Source organism: Salmo salar, chromosome ssa09 (genome assembly GCF_905237065.1).
Source record: "Salmo salar chromosome ssa09, Ssal_v3.1, whole genome shotgun sequence".
In the NCBI taxonomy this organism is placed as follows: domain Eukaryota; kingdom Metazoa; phylum Chordata; class Actinopteri; order Salmoniformes; family Salmonidae; genus Salmo; species Salmo salar.
The window spans coordinates 47,641,249-47,664,190 of record NC_059450.1 but is presented as its reverse complement, the minus strand read 5'-3'; the positions used below and the strand labels follow the sequence as shown (position 1 = coordinate 47,664,190).

At 44.5% G+C, this 22,942-nt stretch overlaps 1 protein-coding gene across 1 annotated transcript; it reads left to right on the top strand.

Moving 5' to 3' along the window:
• Positions 1 to 299: 299 nt before the first annotated feature.
• On the top strand, positions 300 to 16,597 carry arg2 (arginase 2). Its single transcript, XM_014211724.2, has 8 exons — positions 300 to 559; positions 670 to 742; positions 5,383 to 5,557; positions 6,414 to 6,573; positions 7,565 to 7,659; positions 13,622 to 13,726; positions 14,030 to 14,166; positions 14,456 to 16,597. Exons 1-8 carry the CDS (start codon positions 449 to 451, stop codon positions 14,641 to 14,643), a joined length of 1,044 nt encoding a protein of 347 aa, XP_014067199.1. The 5' UTR covers positions 300 to 448; the 3' UTR covers positions 14,644 to 16,597.
• Positions 16,598 to 22,942: the final 6,345 nt, after the last annotated feature.

Below are 22,942 nucleotides of genomic sequence, written 5' to 3'. Positions count from 1 at the left end.
ACAAGACAAGCCTTTGGAACAAACCCATCTATTGGACACATTTCATTGGCTAGTTCGAAGGCGTCATTTACAGTATTGACGCATGTCTTCCTTAATGAGGTAACGGGATTTCTGAATAAGGACACGGAATTAATTATTGTGTTTTCAGATTTAACGCGTGGCATTGGGTGAATTTGTATGTGATATAGGGTTAAAATATTTTCAAACTCTACAAAGGTATTTAGAGACAAATTTCAGTTGATCGTGCTCTTAATCCTGACCGCCATTCATCTCCTCATGAATATTAATGAGATCAGAAGAGCATAAAAGCATCCCCCCTCCGACGTGCGCTCACATCAAAGCGTCGCCATCGTCAGACTGGGATCCTACAAGAAGAGGGTTTGAAATCCACTTTTGAATCTCAGCCTTGGTCGTTATAAATTATTTTTGAAGTCAATACGATTTTAAAATGGCTTTGAGAGGGCCACTGCGTCGTCTTCTACGGACGCAACTCAACAATACCTGTCAGAGCAGAGCTCATTCTGTGGCTGTTATAGGAGCCCCATTTTCAAAAGGACAGGTAAGGGAAAAAAACTCATATCCTATTAGAAACCATTCGTTTTAATATGGTTATTTGATTAGGTTATTTCGTTTACCAGAATTATTGAACTTTGCTGTTATTTCCTTTAGAAAAGGAGAGGGGTGGAACATGGACCCAAAGCCATAAGGGATGCCGGTCTGATCGAGAGGCTTTCAAATCTGGGTAAGTGATGGAACAACTTATTCATGTGTTAAAAACAAACTGCTAAATGTACTGTTGGACCAAAATTATCTTCTAATACTTATTCTAACCCTAAAATAGGTTAATGATTCATGCAAGAGCTGCTTCCCTGAGTCATTCAGTTCTCGGAAGTAAAGCATAGGCTATGTATTACGTCAGTCTTTAACATAAATGTGTATTGTCTTAATATTGTCAAACCAAGAAATCAAAACACAGGTATTGCTCAGACCTTGAATCCTGGCGATCAACACAGATAATAGTTTTTTTTTTAAAAATCTATAAGGATAACATCCTTGTAATTAAAATAACTGTTTTGTTGGGTCACACGTGCGAGAAAGGATGGGCAAATCTGCTCTCGTCACTGTACAGTCAGTTATGCAATCAACCGTTCCCGGGGCCGGCGTGCACAGAGCTTTCTCCGAAAAACAAGTTCTCTCCTCCCCTTGCAGCCTTCTCTTTGTACACTTCTGCCTATCATAGATGAATAGGGGGCCCTATCGCTGCCTTGAATGCTTGAAAGACGATACGATTTTTTTTTGTGTGTGTGTGTAACAGCGAGACTGCAATCACACAGCCGACTCCATGCGCCAGTAACACCCAGACTGTGAGTTCCAATCCAGAGTAAACCACGGGCTTGTTTTTCCCGACCATTGACCAATCTGAGCAAGGAGGCGCATAAATTTCAAATTTCAGACAAGATGCTGCCACTTCTAAACCAATGGATTATGATCTAGTCATACATGACATATTATGTGGTCAGATCCTAATTGTGAGAAGAGAAACCCATCACTATTTGCTAGGCTAGGAATCCTCCATTGAACGGTTATTTATCAGCAAAACAGGCCATGTTTAAAGCGTCGGTTAGTCTAGAAACATTGTTAATGTGGCAGACAACCCATCTGCCTGGGGAGACTATGGACCGGTCTGAACAAAGATACACACTCATTTCGTCAGGCAAAATGGTTACCCTTCTAAACCAGTAGATTATTATCAATTAATAAAAAAATAAAAAATGAGGACTGGGATGTCCCAGAGAGTGGATATTTATCAGACACAAACAATCTCATAATAAAGTTTTTCACTTCAAGTTTAGGTTCAATTCTGGAATGTGCAAGTCATGTCCCTGTAATCTTAGCCTGGCTTGTGTCTCTGAGCACTCAGCTGGAGCGCACTCATGGCAAGACAAGGACGCTTCTTGTCAGTTTCTAGGCAGTTATGCCATCAACGGTTCCTGTGGCCCGGCCGGCGGTGTAATAGGAGAAGCCTATCTTTAGATGCCATTTTTTTCCCCGTTGTCGGATGTGGACAACTGACATACTTTTGGAAAGACATCAAACCCCCCCATAGTCTTTAAGAAACCCGATTAATTTTATGAAGATACTAGTCTTAGGAGATTTTATGGCATTTAAGCCTAAACCCTTTTATCTAGCCTAGTTGTTGGTGTAGTGTTAGGCCTAGTCTGGATGGGCCTCATATAGTCTGGGTGGGCCTCATATAGTCTGGGTGGGCCTCTTATAGTCTGGATGGGTCTCAATTGTAATTTACAGCTCCTTGGTAATGAAATGTTCCATTTTCCTCATCCTACCAACTATCCCGTGTGGCTCAGTTGGTAGAGCATGGTGTTTGCAACACCAGGGTTGTGGGTTCAATTCCCACAGGGGACCAGTACGGGAAAACATTTTTTATGATAATGTATGCATTTACTTCTGTAAGTCGCTCTGGATAAGAGCGTCTGCTAAATGACTAAAATGTAAAATGTATGGCCTATAGTCTAGTCTATAGAGAGCTTTGGACATCTGCTGTGCCCAAGCATGTACTTAAGGTGCTATTTTAGTTGTCTCTAAAAGTGGACTTCAAACTGCTAAAAATGGGCTGTTTATTAAAAAACAAAAGTATGGAAAGTAAATAGCCTTACTTCTGCTGATGCCAATTTTGGCAACAGGGAGACTATAAATTGTATCCTCTTTTATAGCTGAAATGATCAGACATTGTGCACTTGCCAAGAAGGGGAACTCTAGCCCTGTCAACCGCATTAAATATCACTGACATTGAGTCAAGTTCAAAAACATATTAAATTATGATTACATTAACAGAGAGGCACTGGGTTGAGCTATTCCTGTCCAGGGATCTAAGCTGGTAACATGGGGAGAGATCTTAGATCAGGGAGAGTAATTCCAGTCCCCAAGGGGACCTGATCGGTGTGACACTTTTGCCCGATTCCAATAATCAACTATTCATCATCTTCAGTTTAGAATGCAATTAGTTTAATCAGCTGTGTTTGCTAAAATGGGGGTGGGGGGTGGGGGGGGTGACACTACTCTGGCCCCTGAGGACTGGAGTTTTCCATCCCTGTCTTAGATGGTAACGGGGCACCACATTGGTCCCCTCCCGACCAGCAGTGTGACACGACACCGCTATCAAATGGAACATTGTCACCTACAAGTGGCGTCTCAAATTTCTTGTTTACTTCAACTCATAAGTGTCGTGGAAAATTGCAAGATTATGTTATAATGCTTGTATTGTATTATAACGGTTGTAATATTCGACAGAATAAAGTATTCTGTTAAACTATTGTGTGTGTGTGTTCTACTGAGGATGGCACGGACAGAGGAGATTTACGATGTCTTTGGGTAATAAAGCCTAAAAGAGCATTCCAGAGAACATGGAGCTAATGGTTCTGTTCTATACCGTACCAGGGAGAGACGGATGGAGGACCAGACACTGGTCTGTTCTATACCGTGCCAGGGAGAGACGGATGGAGGACCAGACACTGGTCTGTTCTATACCGTACCAGGGAGAGACGGATGGTGGACCAGACACTGGTCTGTTCTATACCGTACCAGGGAGAGACGGATGGAGGACCAGACACTGGTCTGTTCTATACCGTACCAGGGAGAGACGGATGGAGGACCAGACACTGGTCTGTTCTATACCGTACCAGGGAGAGACGGATGGAGGACCAGACACTGGTCTGTTCTATACCGTACCAGGGAGAGACGGGTCCAGTTTGGAGTAGGAGGACCAGACACTGGTCTGTTCTATACCGTACCAGGGAGAGACGGGTCCAGTTTGGAGTAGGAGGACCAGACACTGGTCTGTTCTATACCGTACCAGGGAGAGACGGATGGAGGACCAGACACTGGTCTGTTCTATACCGTACCAGGGAGAGACGGATCCAGTTTGGAGTAGGAGGACCAGACACTGGTCTATACATTGAAACTTGTTGACACAGCAGTTGTTGTCTGCTATGTATTATAGATATCTTTCACACAAAACTTAACCTTGTGACCCATTCTATGTATCTGTGGTTCGTCATGTACGTTGAGAGGGGTGTATCTTGGCTATAAAAGATCTTTGTACTTTTGTGTAGTCACTTTTCAATGGTTCATTAGAGATGGCGCATCATTGAAAGTCAATGGGCTTTTGCAAGAGCATCTTTATTATTAAAGATGTAGTTATAAGTATAACTCTGACTGGTGTGTGAAGTTTGTCTCTCTCCTCATTTAGTAATGCAGAAATATTAGCCACCACATAAGTCATTGGTCCGAGGTGCCAATACCAGTAGCGTCGGCGCAGCCCACTTTCTGGAGAAATTCCTCTGTTTACTCTGTCGTTGCCGTGGTATCAGAGGGTGATCTGGTCTTGGAGAAACTTGAGAGGACACACATGGGAAATAGGACACATGGAAAGTAGTGCCCAGTCAGACAGACAGCGGTTCCAGCAAACGGCTTGAATGACTCCACCTCGTCAATCAGAGATGGTATGGAGAGGGTGTGTGAGGAGAGCCAGGGTAAAGGGGATTGGACATCAGAGATGTTATGGAGAGGGGTGTGTGAGGAGAGCCAGGGTAGAGGGGGTTGGACATCAGAGCCTGGAGAAAGAGTTAAACTAATGCCTCAAAGACATGTAGCCTACCTAACGCTTAATGTGACAGTGGAAATTATGCCCTGATAAACCGGGGCACAAACTGGCCAAGGCCACTTATGAATCTGGGGCCACAGTACTTCTAGCTCTCAGGATCAGGGGCCACAGTACTTCTAGCTCTCAGGATCAGGGGACACAGTACTTCTAGCTCTCAGGATCAGGGGACACAGTACTTCTAGCTCTCAGGATCAGGGGCCACAGCACTTTTAGCTATCAGGATCTGGGGCCACAGTACTTCTAGCTCTCAGGATCAGGGGCCACAGCACTTCTAGCTCTCAGGATCAGGAGTCACAGTACTTATTGTGCTCAAGATCGGATCTGGGGCAACAGTACTTCTAGTGCTCAGGATCAGGGGACACAGTACTTCTAGCTCTCAGGATCTGGGAACACAGTACTTCTAGCTCTCAGGATCTGGAAACACAGTACTTCTAGCTCTCAGGATCTGGGAACACAGTACGTCCAGCTCTCAGGATCTGGGGCCACAGTAGTTCTAGCTCTCAGTATCTGGGAACACAGTACTTCTAGCTCTCAGGATCCGGGGCCACAGTACTTCTAGCTCTCAGGATCCGGGGCCAGAGTACTTCTAGCTGCACTAAGCCATCTGCTACATTACCATTCATGCTCCAATTCATCCATATCATTTGCTGTTAAATTAAGCCAGTGTGTAGTAAACCATACCTTTTTATTTCCTTGTGCAGATTACCCAGTGCATGATTTTGGAGACCTGAGCTTCCAGCATCTGGAGAAGGACGAGCCCTACATGCACATCCCCTTCCCTCGCACTGTGGGCAGAGCTAACAAACTGCTGTCAGGGGCCGTCAGCAACGCTGTGGGTGCCGGAAACACTACGATCATGCTTGGAGGAGACCACAGGTACGTACCACAACAACCCCTTCATGTTCTCAGCAAACCAACACAGTATTGTTATTTTAGCAACATTGACAGTGCTAGGAAATGAAGCATTAGGCAGGTTTAGGACCTTTAGACGTGGGGCGGCACACAATTGGCCCAGCGTCGTACAGGTTAGGGGAGGGTTTGGCCGGGTTAGGGGAGGGTTTGGACCGGGTTAGGGGAGGGTTTGGGCCGGGTTAGGGGAGGGTTTGGGCCGGGTTAGGGGAGGGTTTGGACCGGGTTAGGGGAGGGTTTGGGCCGGGTTAGGGGAGGGTTTGGACCGGGTTAGGGGAGGGTTTGGGCCGGGTTAGGGGAGGGTTTGGGCCGGGTTAGGGGAGGGTTTTGGCCGGGTTAGGGGAGGGTTTGGCCGTTGGCCGGGTTAGGGGAGGGTTTGGCCGGGTTAGGGGAGGGTTTGGGCCGGGTTTGGGCCGGGTTAGGGGAGGGTTTGGGCCGGGTTAGGGGAGGGTTTGGCCGGGTTAGGGGAGGGTTTGGCCGGGTTAGGGGAGGGTTTGGCCGGGTTAGGGCAGGGTTTGGCCGAGTTAGGGCAGGGTTTGGCCGGGTTAGGGGAGGGTTTGGCCGGGTTAGGGGAGGTTTTGACCGGGTTAGGGGAGGGTTTGGCCGGGGTAGGCCATCATTGTAAAATAGGAATTTGTTCTGAACTGACATGCCTAGTTAAATAAAGGTTAAATAAATAAATAGCGACAGCAGGTTTATCAGTGGGTTGTGTAACACAGTCAGCGTTGCCCTGGGGGGGAATGGAGCACACAGAATGTATTACACGTCATTAAAATCTATTCATATTGGAGTCTAACCCACTTCCTGATCTTTCCCCCCGCAGCCTGGCCATTGGTTCAGTGGAAGGCCACGCCCGGCAGTGTCCTGACCTGTGTCTGATCTGGGTCGACGCCCACGCTGACATAAACACGCCCCTCACCTCGCCCTCAGGGAACCTCCACGGACAGTCGGTTGCCTTCATGCTCAAAGAGCTGCAGAACAAGGTAAGATGACAGAGTTCGTTCGACATGGCCTTGTGTCATGCATTCTCACTAGCCTGATCCCTAATCCCAGGCCATGCTTACTTCTCTGGTTGCCTGGGTAACCACCGGGAAGTCTGTGGGTTTCAAATGGTGCCATGTCCAAGGTGCCATGTCCATGTGGTTCCCCCTGTGGCCTCAGTGACCATAGAGTTGGCTATACAGCACTAACAGATCTGGATACCAGGCTATATTCTCCCTACAGCCTCAGTGACCACAGAGTTGGCTATACAGCACTAACAGATCTGGATACCAGGCTATATTCTCCCTACAGCCTCAGTGACCACAGAGTTGGCTATACAGCACTAACAGATCTGGATACCAGGCTATGTTCTCCCTACAGCCTCAGTGACCATAGAGTTGGCTATACAGCACTGACAGATCTGGATACCAGGCTATATTCTCACTATAGCCTCAGAGAGCATAGAGTTGGTTATACAGCACTAACAGATCTGGATACCAGGCTATATTCTCACTACAGCCTCAGAAACCATAGAGTTGGTTATACAACACTAACAGATCTGGATACCAGGCTATATTCTCACTACAGCCTCAGTGACCATAGAGTTGGCTATACAGCACTGACAGATCTGGATACCAGGCTATATTCTCACTACAGCCTCAGTGACCATAGTTGGCTATACAGCACTAACAGATCTGGATACCAGGCTATGTTCTCCCTACAGCCTCAGTGACCATAGAGTTGGCTATACAACACTAACAGATCTGGATACCAGGCTATGTTCTCCCTACAGCCTCAGTGACCATAGAGTTGGCTATACAACACTTACAGATTTGGATACCAGGCTATATTCTCACTACAGCCTCAGTGACCATAGTTGGCTATACAGCACTAACAGATCTGGATACCAGGCTATGTTCTCCCTACAGCCTTACTGCTCTCCCTCTGATACTGACCTGTTACCTGTTGTTGTTTTTGTTGTTGTGTCTGTAGATGCCAGAGCTGCCAGGGTTCAGCTGGATGAAGCCCTTCCTGTCAGCTAAGGACCTGGTCTACATTGGCCTGAGAGACGTCGACCCTGGAGAGTAGTAAGTACACTACTCTGAAAACTACCAAGTACACTACTCTATACACTACGATTTATAACACAGTTAAAACACATTACATTTTAGTCATTTAGCAGACGCTCTTATCCAGAGCGACTTATAGTTGAACTTGGTGCATTCAACCACATACACACTGTCACACCACATACACACTGTCACACCACATACCACTGTCACACCACAGTATACCAGGTTTGGGCAGTATCTAGATGTTCATACCATCTCTGTGAGAATTCGTCGGCGAGTGGGTAACCGGCCTCTACCGTCCGAATCTATTGGCCAAAGTGCAATCACTGGAGAATAAACTGGATGAGCTCCGTTCGAGACTATCCTACCAACGGGACATTAAAAACTGTAATATCTTATGTTTCACCGAGTCGTGGCTGAACGACGACATGGATACTATACAGTTGGCTGGGTTTTCCGTGCATCGGCAAGATAAAACAGGTACGTCCGGCAAGACGAGGGGTGATGGTGTGTGTCTATTTGTCAATAACAGCTGGTGCGCGATGTCTAATATTAAGGAAGTCTCGAGGTTTTGCTCGCATGAGGTAGACTACCTCACGATTAGCTGTAGACCACACTATCTACCAAGAGAGTTTTCCTCTATATTTTTCGTTTACCACCACAAACCAATACTGGCACTAAGACCGCACTCAACGAGCTGTATAAAGCCATAAGCAAACAAGAAAATGCTAATCCAGAAACTGCACTCCTAGTGGCCGGAGACTTTAATGCAGGAAAACTTAAATCCGTTTTACCTCATTTCTACCAGCATGTCACATGTGCAACTAGAGGAGACACAACTCTAGATCCCCTTTACTTCACTGACATGTTTCCACCTGTCCCTGTCCCAGTCTGTAATACCTACATGTTTCCACCTGTCCCTGAGCCAGTCTGTAATACCTACACGTTTCCACCTGTCCCTGTCTGTAATACCTACATGTTTCAACCTGTCCCTGAGCCAGTCTGTAATACCTACATGTTTCAACCTGTCCCTGAGCCAGTCTGTAATACCTACACGTTTCTAGCTGTCCCTGTCTGTAATACCTACATGTTTCAACCTGTCCCTGAGCCAGTCTGTAATACCTACATGTTTCCACCTGTCCCTGTCTGTAATACCTACATGTTTTCACCTGTCCCTGTCCCAGTCTGTAATACCTACATGTTTCAAGCAGACCATCATAGTCCCTGTGCCCAAGAAAGCGAAGGTAACCTGCCTAAATGACTACCACCCCCGTAGCACTCACGTCTGTAGCCATGAAATGCTTTGAAAGGCTGGTCATTGCTCACATCAACACCATTATCCCAGACACCCTAGACCCACTCCAATTTGCATACCGTCCCAACAGATCCACAGATGATGCAGTCTCTATTGCACTCCACACCGTCCTTTCACACCTGGACAAAAGGAACACCTATGTGAGAATGCTGTTCATTAACTATAGCTCAGCGTTCAACACGGTAGTCTGTCAAAGTTGCTACATAATGTCTAAATTCTCAAACTAAATACTGCATTTGCAACCACAAAATGTCTTAGTTTTGATTTTAAGCCTGAAAACACAAAAATGTAACAAGCTGTACCTAGCTGTAATTAGCTGTAATTAGCTGTACCTAGCGGGTACCTAGCTGTAATTAGCTGTAACTAGCTGTACCTAGCTGTAATTAGTTGTACCAAGCTGTAATTAGCTGTACCTAGCTAACAGCTAAATGTTTTGTTTTTTACTTTGTTATAATTCTAATTCTATTTGAGGCTCCACATGTTGTCATGGAAATTATTAATGTTATTTCCAACAACCAACTGCGCTGTAAATCCAGCACGTATTGAATGTTGAGATCGCCAAAAGCCAGGAGAGGAACTTTAGCTAAAGAGTCTGGCACTCAGACTAATCTTGATCCAGGAAGGGATTGAATGTCTCTGCTGTAACCATGAAGCTTGATCTTGACATCTAGCCACTTAGCAAACCAAATACATAGCTGGATCTAATTCATTGGACACATTTTATATTTCTTATAGTTATACTTAACTTATATAAGCAGTGGTGTATAGCTATTGTTTTGAGGTGAGAGAGCGCAAACAAAATGTAAATGACAACATCATTTCGGAAAAGTTTGTACCGGCAGATGTGGTCTATTGAAGAGCCTATCATTATAGAATATGATTTGAAAAATGCGTCCTCCAATTGCAGCGTGGGGCTATGGCCACGCACAGGCTATTGTCTAAAGAGAAATTAAAATGTTTAATACCCTCAAAACACCAAGTTAGGCATAAGCTACCTCATTTCAAAATAGGCACTTTCAATCTTGAATTCTTCATGTTTTACCGTCCAAACAGAATGATAATTCTTCATGTTTTACCAGACTGCCTCTCCATGTGTTGCTCTATGCCAGATCAGTTGATTGATCTCAATCAGTTTCATGGGAATAGGCATTTTGATCTTATTGAATGACTGTTTGGTGAGCAGATGGTATCAACTAACTATTAGCCTTTCTTGTGTTTAGCTTCAATCAAAGCAGATATCCTGTGGCATTAGGGGAACACTGAGTTTTGGCGCATGCTATTTGTGTTGTTGTTTGACTATTCGGCTTCAAAAGGAGGTGTTGTTGGTGTAACAGTAAAGTTATAGGCCTACTATGCTATACACTACCGTTCAAAGGTTTGGGGTCACTTAGAAATGTCCTTGTTTTTGAAAGAAAAACAATTTTTTTTGTCCATTTAAAATAACATCACATTTATCAGAAATACAGTGTAGACATTGTTAATGTTGTAAATGACTATCGTAGCTGGAAACGGCAGATTTTTTTAATGGAATATCTACATAGGCGTACAGAGGCCCGTTATCAGCAACCATCACTCCTGTGTTCCAATGGCACGTTGTCTTAGCCTTTTATAATGATAAACTTGGATTAGCTAATTGATCATTAGAAAAGCCTTTTGCAATTATGTTAGCACAGCTGAAAAGAAGCAATGAAACTGGCCTTTAGACTAGTTCAGTATCTGGAGCATCAGCATTTGTGGGTTCAATTACAGGCTCAAAATGGCCAGAAACAAAGAACTTTCTTCTTAAACTCGGCAGTCTATTCTTGTTCTGAGAAATGAAGGCTATTCCATGTGAGAAATTGCCAAGAAACTGAAGATATCGTACAATGCTGTGTACTACTCCCTTCACAGAACAGCGCAAACTGGCTCTAACCAGAATAGAAAGAGGAGTGGGAGGCCCCGGTGCACAACTGAGCAAGAGGACAAGTACATTAGAGTGTCTAGTTTGAGGAGCAGATGCCTCACAAGTCCTCAACTGGCAGCTTCATTAAATAGTATCCGCAAAACACCAGTCTCAACATCAACAGTGAAGAGGTGACTCCGGGATGCTGGCCTTCTAGGCAGAATTGCAAAGAAAAAGCCATATCTCAGACTGGCCAATAAAAAGAAAAGATTAAGATGGGCAAAAGAACACAGACACTGGACAGAGGAGTGGTCAGCACAGTCACCGGATCTCAATCCTATTGAGCTGTTGTGGGAGCATCTTGACCGTATGGTATTTAAGAAGTGATATTCAAAACAATACAACTTGTGGGAGGTGCTTCAGGAAGCATGGGGTGAAATCTTTTCAGATTACCTCAACAAATTGACAACTAGAATGCCAAAGGTCTGCAAGGCTGTAATTGCTTCAAATGGATGATTCTTTGTCAACATCTTGACTATATTTCCAATTCATTTTGCAACTCATTTCTTGTATGTTTTCATGTGAAAACAAGGACATTTCTAAGTGACCTCAAACTTTTAAAACGGTAGTGTATATGATCTTGAGACTGATTCCCTGACCTGTCAATGTTTTTAATTTGCTGTTTTATGATTTTGTTATACTCTTGTGAATTCTATGGTTTTTACTAGATTATTTGTAGTTTTTCATGTTTTGTCTAATTTTTGTCATGACTTGGTGCTGCCTATCTTGGCCAGGACGCTCTTGAAAAATGGATTTAAAAAAAAATCTCAATGAGCCCTTCCTGGTTAAATAAAGGTTTTAATAAAATATTCAGTTCTATTATGTAAAATACGAATTAATAATTATGTGATCTTGCGAGACATTTTGATTCAGCTTTGATCTAACTTTACTAAACGAGCACCATTGTGAGAAGTGATAATCTTCTATTTATAATAATATTATTAAGTGATGATTATGACTATTAGGCGTAGGCAAACAGATCTTGTTAAAATGTCATTTTAAGTAAAAAGACAAAGGCCATTTTAAGTGAACGGTACTGAAAGGACAGCGCCAGGACCTGGAATGATGAATGACCCTTCACCATCTGGCAGTCTGACGAATCTGGGTTTGGCGGATGCCAGGAGAACACTACCTGCCCGAATGCATAGTGCCAACTGTAAAGTTTGGTGGAGGAGGAATAATGGTTTGGTGAAGTTTTTCATGGTTCGGGATAGGCCCCTTAGCTTCAGTGACGGGAAATCTTAATGCTACAGCATACAATGACATTCTAGACGATTCTGTGCTTCTAACTTTGTGGTAACAGTTTGGGGAAGGCCCTTTCCTGTTTCAGCATGACAATACCCCCGTGCACAAAGTGAGGTCCATACAGAAATGGTTTGTCGAGATCGGTATGGACGAACTTGACTGGCCTGCACAGAGCCCTGACCTCAACCCCATCTAGTGGAAAGCCTTCCCAGAACAGTGGAGGCTGTTATAGCAGAAAAGGGGGGTGACCAACTCCATATTAATGCCCATGATTTTGGAATGAGATGTTCGACAAGCAGGTGTCCACATCATTTTCATGTTGTGTATCTGTGTCCAACAAGATGCATATCTGTATTCTCAGTCATGTGAAATCCATAGATTAGGGCCTAATGAATTAATTAATTTCAATTGACTGATTTCCTTATATGAACTGTAACTCAGTAAAATCTTTTGAAATTGTTGTATTTATATTTTTGTTCAGTACAAATGTATTATTAACTCTAAATTGGCCCAATTTACATTTCCAATTTCCCACCCTGACATACCAAGCTAGAACTGTGTCTCAACCAATAGCCAATGTAGGCTAGATATCCCAGGCAGGGCTACAGCAGCTTCCAGAGAGGGTCAGGCTCCCTGGACTTAGCGGTGGCCACTCTGGTTTGGGTGTACTAGGCAAAACGGTGTTGCTTTAACCAAGTGGTTACATATCGTTCTGGGTTCCTCTGCACAAGAGCAGAGAGAGAGCACGAGGAGAGAGCGAGTGGAGAGTGCGCAGAGAGGGGGGAGAGAGAGGAGAGAGGTCTGTGGAGTTTTATGAGCATCTTCAAGGCAGATACAGTGGATTCGTTTTTTTCTTCTGATTGGCCAAAGTGGTCAAGATTCTGACAGGCCTCCGCAGTACACACAGGTAGTGTCACGGTTGTCGTAAGGAGGAGCGGACCAAAGTGCAGCGTGTGTGTCGTTCCACATTTTATTTATACTGTGAAACTATGCAATACATAAACTGAGTGACAAAAAAACATCAAACCGTGACACAGAGGTGAAACATACAGTACTCAAAATTAATCTCCCACAAACCCAGGTGGGACAAACACCAACTTAAATATGACCTCCAATTAGAGACAACGATGACCAGCTGCCTGCCTCTAATTGGAGATCATCCCAAACAAAGCCCAACATAGAAATACAAAAACTAGAACAACCCAACATAGAAATACAAAAACTAGAAGATAACATTGAAAAACTAAACTAGAAAACCCCCCTGTCACGCCCTGACCTACTCTACAATAGAAAATAACAACTTACTATGGTCAGGACGTGACAGGTAGCCTGATAGTTGTTCATCTGTTGATCTGGATAAGAGTGTCTGCTAAATGACCTAAATGTGAAATGAAAATTCATCTGTCCACAAAATGCCACCTGTTTTTAAAATAGACATCCTCCTCGTGACATTATACTCTCCTTTCTCCTCACAGCGACATCCTAAAGGACTTGGGTATCCAGTACTTCACAATGAGAGACATCGACAGGCTCGGCATTCAGAGAGTCATGGAAGTCACTTTTGACCACCTCTTGTCAAGGTAATTGAATTACTGTTAAAGATTAAGGAGTAATATTATAAACTAAATAAGCAGCTTACTGTATGACTGACTTTGAGCCTTTCATTGTGTCAATTACATTAGGCCACATAGGTGTATTCAGGTGACAGTCTGGAATGTATTTTCAGGTGACAGTCTGGAATGTATTTTCAGGTGACAGTCTGGAATGTATTTTCAGGTGACAGTTTGGGATGTATTCAGGTGACAGATGATTTTGAGTTGAAAGTTGATTGATTCACTAAACTGTAATCTGAACACTTGCTGTCTTCTTCTCTTGTCCAACAGGAAGCAGCGGCCGATCCATCTGAGTTTTGACATTGATGCGATGGACCCGTCTTTGGCCCCGGCCACAGGAACACCAGTAAACGGAGGTCTGACCTACAGAGAAGGAATCTGGATCACAGAGGAGATCCACAACACAGGCATGCAATAATTATCCATAACACAGGAACACTATAATTATACATTTATAAGAAATTATGGGGAAAGGTCTGTCATTAAACTTCAACTTTTCCTCTAAGCTATGCAAGACTCTTGGTAGGATGACAATAGTTATTGCATTGTATGAGTGGTTTATATACTTATGCGATAAGAACTGTTTTCTATGAAGTAACATTTCATTATGTAACATTCTTTGAAGTACATTTTCTGTCTGCAACATTCTACAAAAAAGGAACTGAAACTAATAGATTGTGTTTGTTTAATCTCCAGGGTTGTTGTCGGTGATGGACCTTGTTGAGGTCAACCCAGCCCTGGGGGCGAGTCGTGAGGCGGTGGCGAGCACCGCTTCCATGGCGGTGGACGTCATCGCGTCTTCCCTGGGCCAGACCCGCGAGGGAGGTCCCATCACCCAGGAGTCGCAAACACTCAAAGACGACACGGAACAGCTTCGACTCTAGAACCACATTCTAGAACCACTTCTAGAACTCAAAGGACTTAACTTGGCATTCCTGAATAAAAAAAAAAGACTTTACATACAGAACAGATGCACTGCAGCTGTAGTTGAATTGTTTCAAAGCATTTTGTTGCATCTTCTGTGTGTATATATAGTACTGTATGGCAACCTGTTCAACAGTCAGTCAAACAATCATGACTAAACTAAGAAGCCCTGTTAAAGGGTTATATAGCTAATTTACTAAGATGGCGTGAAAAGCTTTAGCCTGGCCCCAGATCTGTGTTTTCACGTCAACTGTTTGGCATGACAAGACTGGCAAAATAGTAGTACAAACAGACTGGTACCCGGGCTATTAAAAGCCCTCATCTCAAATTTAAACTGTAATTGATGTGATCAACAGCTGGTCGCCCTGGCCTTGACAGGACAGTCTCCCTAGCTCCACTATTTAAATGTTGACTGTATTTGATGTGATCAGTGGTATGCGTCACAGACACAGTGATCAGTGGTATGCGCCACAGACACAGTGATCAGTGGTATGCGCCACAGACACAGTGATCAGTGGTAGGCGCCACAGACACAGTGATCAGTGGTAGGCGCCACAGACACTGTGATCAGTGGTAGGCGCCACAGACACTGTGATCAGTGGTAGGCGCCACAGACACTGTGATCAGTGGTAGGCGCCACAGACACTGTGATCAGTGGTAGGCGCCACAGACACGGTGATCAGTGGTATGCGTCACAGACACAGTGGTATGCGCCACAGACACGGTGATCAGTGGTATGCGTCACAGACACAGTGGTCAGTGGTATGCGCCACAGACACGGTGATCAGTGGTATGCGCCACAGTGATCAGTGGTATGCGCCACAGACACGGTGATCAGTGGTATGCGCCACAGACACGGTGATCAGTGGTATGCGCCACAGACACGGTGATCAGTGGTATGCGCCACAGACACGGTGATCAGTGGTATGCGTCACAGACACAGTGGTATGCGCCACAGACACGGTGATCAGTGGTATGCGTCACAGACACGGTGATCAGTGGTATGCGCCACAGACACGGTGATCAGTGGTATGCGCCACAGACACTGTGATCAGTGGTATGCGCCACAGACACTGTGATCAGTGGTATGCGCCACAGACACAGTGGTATGCGCCACAGACACGGTGATCAGTGGTAGGCGCCACAGACACTGTGATCAGTGGTATGCGCCACAGACACGATGATCAGTGGTATTCGCCACAGACACAGTGATCAGTGGTATGCGCCACAGACTCAGTGATCAGTGGTATGCGCCACAGACTCGGTGATCAGTGGTATGCGCCACAGACACGGTGATCAGTGGTATGCGCCACAGACACGGTGATCAGTGGTATGCGCCACAGACACAGTGATCAGTGGTATGCGCCACAGACGATCACTAAAACGCAATATTGCTCATGACTGGATACTGCAGCTCTGCAATATAACAGGGTTGTAATGAAGCCGAGTTTACACGACAAGCATGAAACTGTCTCAAACGGAGATGCAGACTGTGCTTTTAATTTTTTTTTATAAATTATAATACTAATGTGGCCATAGTGTGGTTTGGACACAAATACCTCAGCTCAAGCTAGTGGGCTGTGCCAGTTGAGTTGTCGTAGTGATGCGTTTGTTTGCACTTTTGGACCAGATGTTGGGGGTTTGATGTATTTGTTTTTCTTCTCTAGAATGATTCTGTTTTTGTAGTTAATAATGACTATTATGAATCCAGGCTGGTTCATTTACTGTCTGGTGTTATATTAGTCAGTATTAAATGACCAGTTAATTTTTAATAAGTTAAAATTTGTGTATGTAATGGCTGTATGGTAAATGCTGAGTGAAATTAACTATTTTATTTACTAAATAATAACAAATGCCTTTTTGACGTGACCACTGAATGACTGTTTTAAATATAATTAGTCTTCCACAATGAAATCAGTCTGTGTGTTTTGCTTTGTGGTCTCCATGGTGACGTGTGGCTTACACTGGCAGAGCAAGTCTAGTTGGTTTTAGTCTTTTACAATAGACATCAAGGTCTATTGTAAATACGGAGAGTGCCGTCCGTGCACCCCCACTCCAGCCCTTCAGCTTAATAATAATAATAATAATAATATCTGTATTGTGTCCCTTTCCGGAAATGTGTTTTGCATCTCAACAAACCACAGCACAGCATCACCACAAAAATGCATACACTACCAGTAAAAAGTTTTAGAACACCTACTCATTCAAGGGTTTTTCTTTATTTTGACAATTTTCTACAGTGTAACTATGAAATAACACATATGGAATCATGTAGTAATCAAATCAAAATATATTTAAGATTCTTCAAAGTAGCCACCCTTTGCCTTGATGACAGCTTTGCACACTCTTGGCATTCTCTCAACAAACGTCATGAGGAAGTCACCTGGAATGCAGGTGTGCCTTCTTAAAATAATTTGTGGAATTTCTTTCCTTAATGGATTTGAGACAATCTGTTGTGTTGTGACAAGGTACATTTTAGTCATTTAGCAGACGCTCTTATCCAGAGCGACTTACAGTAGTGAATGCATACATTCCATTAAAACAATTTCTCCGTACTGGTCCCCCGTGGGAATCGAGCCCACAACCCTAGCGTTGCAAACACCATGCTCTACCAACTGAGCCACATGTACACAGAAGATAGCCCTATTTGGTTAAAGAACAAGTCCATATTATGGCAAGAACAGCTCAAATAAGCAAAGAGAAACAACAGTCCATCATTACTTTAAGACATGAAGGTCAGTCAATGTGGAAAATTTCAAGAACTTTGAAAGTTTCTTCAGTTGCAAAAACCATCAAGCGCTATGATGAAACTGGCTCTCATGAGGACCGCCATAGGAAAGGAAGACCCAGAGTTACCTCTGCTGCAGAGGATTAGTTCATTAGAGTTAACGACACCTCAGATTTCAGCCCAAATAAATGCTTCACAGAGTTACATTTACATTACATTTAAGTCATTTAGCTGACGCTCTTATCCAGAGCGACTTACAAATTGGTGCATTCACCTTATGATATCCAGTGGAACAACCACTTTACAATAGTGCATCTAAATCTTTTAGGGGGGGGGGGTTAGAAGGATTACTTTATCCGATCCTAGGTATTCCTTAAAGAGGTGGGGTTTCAGGTGTCTCCGGAAGGTGGTGATTGACTCCGCTGTCCTGGCGTCGTGAGGGAGCTTGTTCCACCATTGGGGTGCCAGAGCAGCGAACAGTTTTGACTGGGCTGAGCGGGAACTGTGCTTCCTCAGAGGTAGGGGGGCCAGCAGGCCAGAGGTGGATGAACGCAGTGCCCTTGTTTGGGTGTAGGGCCTGATCAGAGCCTGAAGGTATGGAGGTGCCGTTCCCTTCACAGCTCCGTAGGCAATCACCATGGTCTTGTAGCGGATGCGAGCTTCAACTGGAAGCCAGTGGAGAGAGCGGAGGAGCGGGGTGACGTGAGAGAACTTGGGAAGGTTGAACACCAGACGGGCTGAGTTCAAGTAACAGAAACATCTCAACAGCAACTGTTCAGAGGAGACTGTTTGAATCAGGCCTTCATGGTCAAATTGCTGCAAAGAAACCACTACTAAAGGACACCAATAAGAAGTGAACTGATGATCTCCGCATGTGAGCTATTGCTCACCTAAGGTAGAGTTTCTCATGATAAGCTGTAGACCACACTACCTACCGAAAGAGTTGATCTGTATTCTTTGTAGCTGTTTAAATACCACCACAGTCAGAGGCTGGCACTAAGACAGCATTGAATGAGCTGTATTCCACCATAAGCAGGGAAACTTCAGAGGCGGCGCTCCTAGTAGCCAGGGACTTTAATGCAGGGAAAATTAAATCAGTTTTACCAAATTTCTATCAGCATGTTAAATGTGCAACCAGAGGAAAAATAACTCTGGACCACCTATACTCCACACAAAGAGACGCAAACAAAGCTCTCCCTTGCCCTCCATTTGGCAAATCTGACCATAATTCTATCCTCCTGATTCCTGCTTACAAGCAAAAATTAAAGAAGGAAGTACCAGTGACTATATCAATTAAAAGTGGTCAGATGAAGCAGATGCTAAGCTACAGGACTGTTTTGCTAGCACAGACTGGAATATGTTCCGGGGATTCCTCCAATGGCATTGAGGAGTACACCACATCTGTCATTGGCTTCATCAATAAGTGCATTGATGAAGTCATCCCCACAGTGACCATATGTACATACCCCAACCAGAAGCCATGGGTTACAGGCAGCATCCGCACTGACTTAAAGGTTAGAGCTGCCACTTTCAAGGAGCGGGACTCTAACCCGGAAGCTTATAAGAAATCCCGCTATGCCCTCCGACGAACCATCAAACCTGCAAAGAGTCAATACAGGACTAAGATTGAGTCATACTACACCGGCTCTGATGCTCGTCGGATGTCGCAGGGCTTGCAAACCATTACAGGCTACAAAGGGAAGCACAGCCGAGAGCTGCCCAGTGACACGAGCCTACCGGACGGGCTAAACTACTTCTATGCTCGCTTCGAGGCAAATAACACTGAAACATGCATGAGAGCACCAGCTGTACCGGAAGACTGTGTGATCACGCTCTCCGCAGCCGATGTGAGTAAGACCTTTAGACAGGTCAACATTCACAAGGCCGCAGGGCCAGACGGATTACCAGGACGTGTACTGCAAGCATGCGCTGACCAACTAGCAAGTGTCTTCACTGACATTTTCAACCTCTCCCTGTCTGAGTCTATAATACTAACATGTTTGAAGCAGAGTGTCTGTGCCCAAGAACACTAAGGTAAACTGCCTAAAAGACTACCAACCCGTAGCACTCACGTCTGTAGACATGAAATGCTTTGAAAGGCTGGTCATGGCTCACATCAACACCATCATTCCAGAAGCCCTAGACCCACTCCAATTTGCATACCGCCCCAACAGATCCACAGATGATGCATTCTCTATTGCACTTCACACTGTCCTTTCCCACCTGGACAAAAGGAACACCTATGTGAGAATGCTGTTCATTGACTACAGTTCAGCGTTCAACATCATAGTGCCCTCAAATCTCATCACTAAGCTAAGGATCCTGGGACTAAACACCTCCCTCTGCAACTGAATCCTGGACTTCCTGACGGGCCGTCCCAGGTGGTGAGGGTAGGTAACAACACATCCGCAACGCTGATCCTCAACACAGGGGCCACTCAGGGGTGAGTGCTTAGTCCCCTCCTGTGCTCCCTGTTTACTCATGAATGCACGACCAGGCACGACTCCAACAACATCATTAAATTTGCCGATGACACAACAGTGGTAGGCCTGATCACCGACAACAACAAGACCTCTTCCTATAGGGAGGTCAGAGACCTGGCCGTGTGGTGCCAGGACAACAACCTCTCCCTCAACGTGATCAAGACAAAGGAGATGATTGTGGACTACAGGAAAAAGAGGACCGACCACGCCTCCATTCTTATCAACGGGGCTGCAGTGAAGCAGGTTGAGAGCTTCAAATTCCTTGGTGTCCACATCACCAACAAACTAACATGGTCCAAGCACACCAAGACAGTCGTCAAGCGGGCACGACAAAACCTATTCCCCCTCAGAAGACTGAAAAGATTTGGCATGGGTCCTCAGATCCTCAAAAGGTTCTACAGCTGCACCATCGAGAGCATCCTGACTGGTTGCATCACTGCATGGTATGGCAACTGCTCGGCCTCCGACCGCAAGGCACTACAGAGGGTAGTGCGAACGGCCCATAACATCACTGGGGCCAAGCTTCCTGCCATCCAGGACCTCTATACCAGGCGGTGTCAGAGGAAGGCCCTAAAAATTGTCAAAGACTCCAGCCACCCTAGTCATAGACTGTTCTCTCTGCTACCGCACGGCAAGCGGTACCGGAGCGCCAAGTCTAGGTCCAAGAGGCTTCAAAAACAGCTTCTACCCCCAAGCCATAAGACTCCTGAACATCTAGTCAAATGGCTACCCGGACTATTTGCATTGCCCCCCCTCTACCTCAACTAACCGGTACCCCCCTGTATATATTGTTATTTTTTTACTGCTGCTCTTTAATTACTTGTTACTTTTATCTCTTATTCTTATCCGTATTTTTTTAAACTGCACTTTTGGTTGGGGCTCGTAAGTAAGCATTTCACTGTAAGGTCTGTTGTATTCGGCGCATGTGACTAATAACATTTAATTTGATTTGTATTTTCCACCATAAAGCATGGAAGGGGAGGTGTTATGGTGTGAAGGTGCTTTGCTGGTGACACTGTCTGTGATTTAGAATTCAAGGCACACTTAACCAGCGTGGCTACCGCAGCATTCTGCAGCAATACGCCATCCCATCTGATTTGCGCTTAGTGGGACTGTCATTTGTTTTTCAACATGACAATGACCCAACACACCACCAGGCTGTGTAAGGGCTATTTGACTAAGAAAGAGAGTGATGGAGTGCTGCATCAAATGACCTGGCCTCCACAATCACCCGACCTCAAACCAATTGAGATGGTTTGGGACGAGTCGTACCGCAGAGTGAAGGAAAAGCAGCCAACAAGTGCTCAGCATATGTGGGAAGTCAATCAAGACTGTTGGAAAAGCATTCCAGGTGAAGCTGGTTGAGAGAATGCCAAGAGTGTGCAAAGCTGTCATCAAGGCATAGGGTGGTTATTTGAAGAATCTCAAATATAAAATATATTTTGATTTATTTAACACTTTTTTGGTTACTAAATAATTCCAAATGTGTTATTTCATAGTTTTGATGTCACTATTATTCAACAATGTAGAAAATAGTAAAAATAAAGAAAAACCCTGGAATGAGTAGGTGTCCAAACTTTTGACCGATAGTGTACATAAATCACAAGCAATAACTAAAGCAGACAACATGTGGATACAGTTTACCGTTTATAATTCACTTCATAAATTCTGCAGTAATTTGTTCAATCGACTGATACGGGTGGGGACGAATGATATCTGGGCTCTGGCAGTTTTGTGGACATTGGGGTTCTGTATCGACGGCCTAAGAGCTGGCACGCCTTTCTGGTTGAGTGGGGTCAGGTCGCTTCTAAAACAGAACAAGGTTTAGGGTTACTTCAACGTACTAAAACTCAGCTATGCCTCAACATGTTCTGGAATAATCACATAAGAGCTGTCTTTATGGTCTTTCCAATCACTCTCAAAAGTTCAGTAGGATTCAAGGAAAGGAAACAAGGAAATGAGGGGAAAGAACCATGAGAGAGTCTCAATTGCATTTCCTTGATTACTCGCGTCCTCTCTCCTTGCCTCCATCTCAAAACCCATTGGATGAGAATGTCAGAGGTCCCTCCCTTCTCATTCAATGGGTTTTGAGGAGAGAGGAAGCGAGGAATCAAGGAAATGCAATTGAGATTCTCACCATATAGGTTAGGATCCCTGATAACAACAGACCACACCTCCTCTAGTCTAGACTGTCGTTGAACCACAGCAAACAGACCACACCTCCTCTAGTCTAGACTGTCGTTGAACCATAGCAACAGACCACACCTCCTCTAGTCTAGACTGTCGTTGAACCACAGCAACAGACCACACCTCCTCTAGTCTAGACTGTCGTTGAACCACAGCAACAGATATCCATCCATTCCCACACTTTGACTGACTGTTGGGCTACGTCCCAAATATAGTGCTATGTAGGGAACGGGGTGCCATTTGGGTTGCGACCAGTGTACAGACAGATACATGGTGTTTGGCAGACAACAGTAGATGGATAGCCCTGGGTATAAAAAGCCTGGTTAGTCAGTAGTATTTTCTATTTTAACCTTTATTTAACGAGGCAAGTCAGTTAAGAACAAATTCTTATTTACAATGACGGCCTACCCCCCCAGCCAAACCCTCCCCTAACCCGGACGACGCTGGGCCAATTGTGCACCATCCTATGTTTTAATAAACTTTTTTTGCTCTTTTGCACACCAGTATTTCTACTTTTACATTGTCATCTGCACATATCACTCCAGTGTTAATTTTCTAAATTGTAATTACTTCGCAACTATGGCCTATTTATTGCCTTACCTCCTTACGCCATTTGCACACACTGTATATAGACTTTTTCTATTGTGTTATTGAGTGTACGTTTGTTTATTCCATGTGTAACTCTGTGTTGTTGTTTGTGTCGCACTGCTTTGCTTCATCTTGGCCAGGTCGCAGTTGTAAATGAGAACTTGTTCTCAACTGTCCTACCTGGTTACATAAAGGTGAAATAAAAAATAAAAAATGAAAAAAAATGAGACTCCCGATCATGGCCGGTTGTGACACAGCCTGGGAACGAACCAG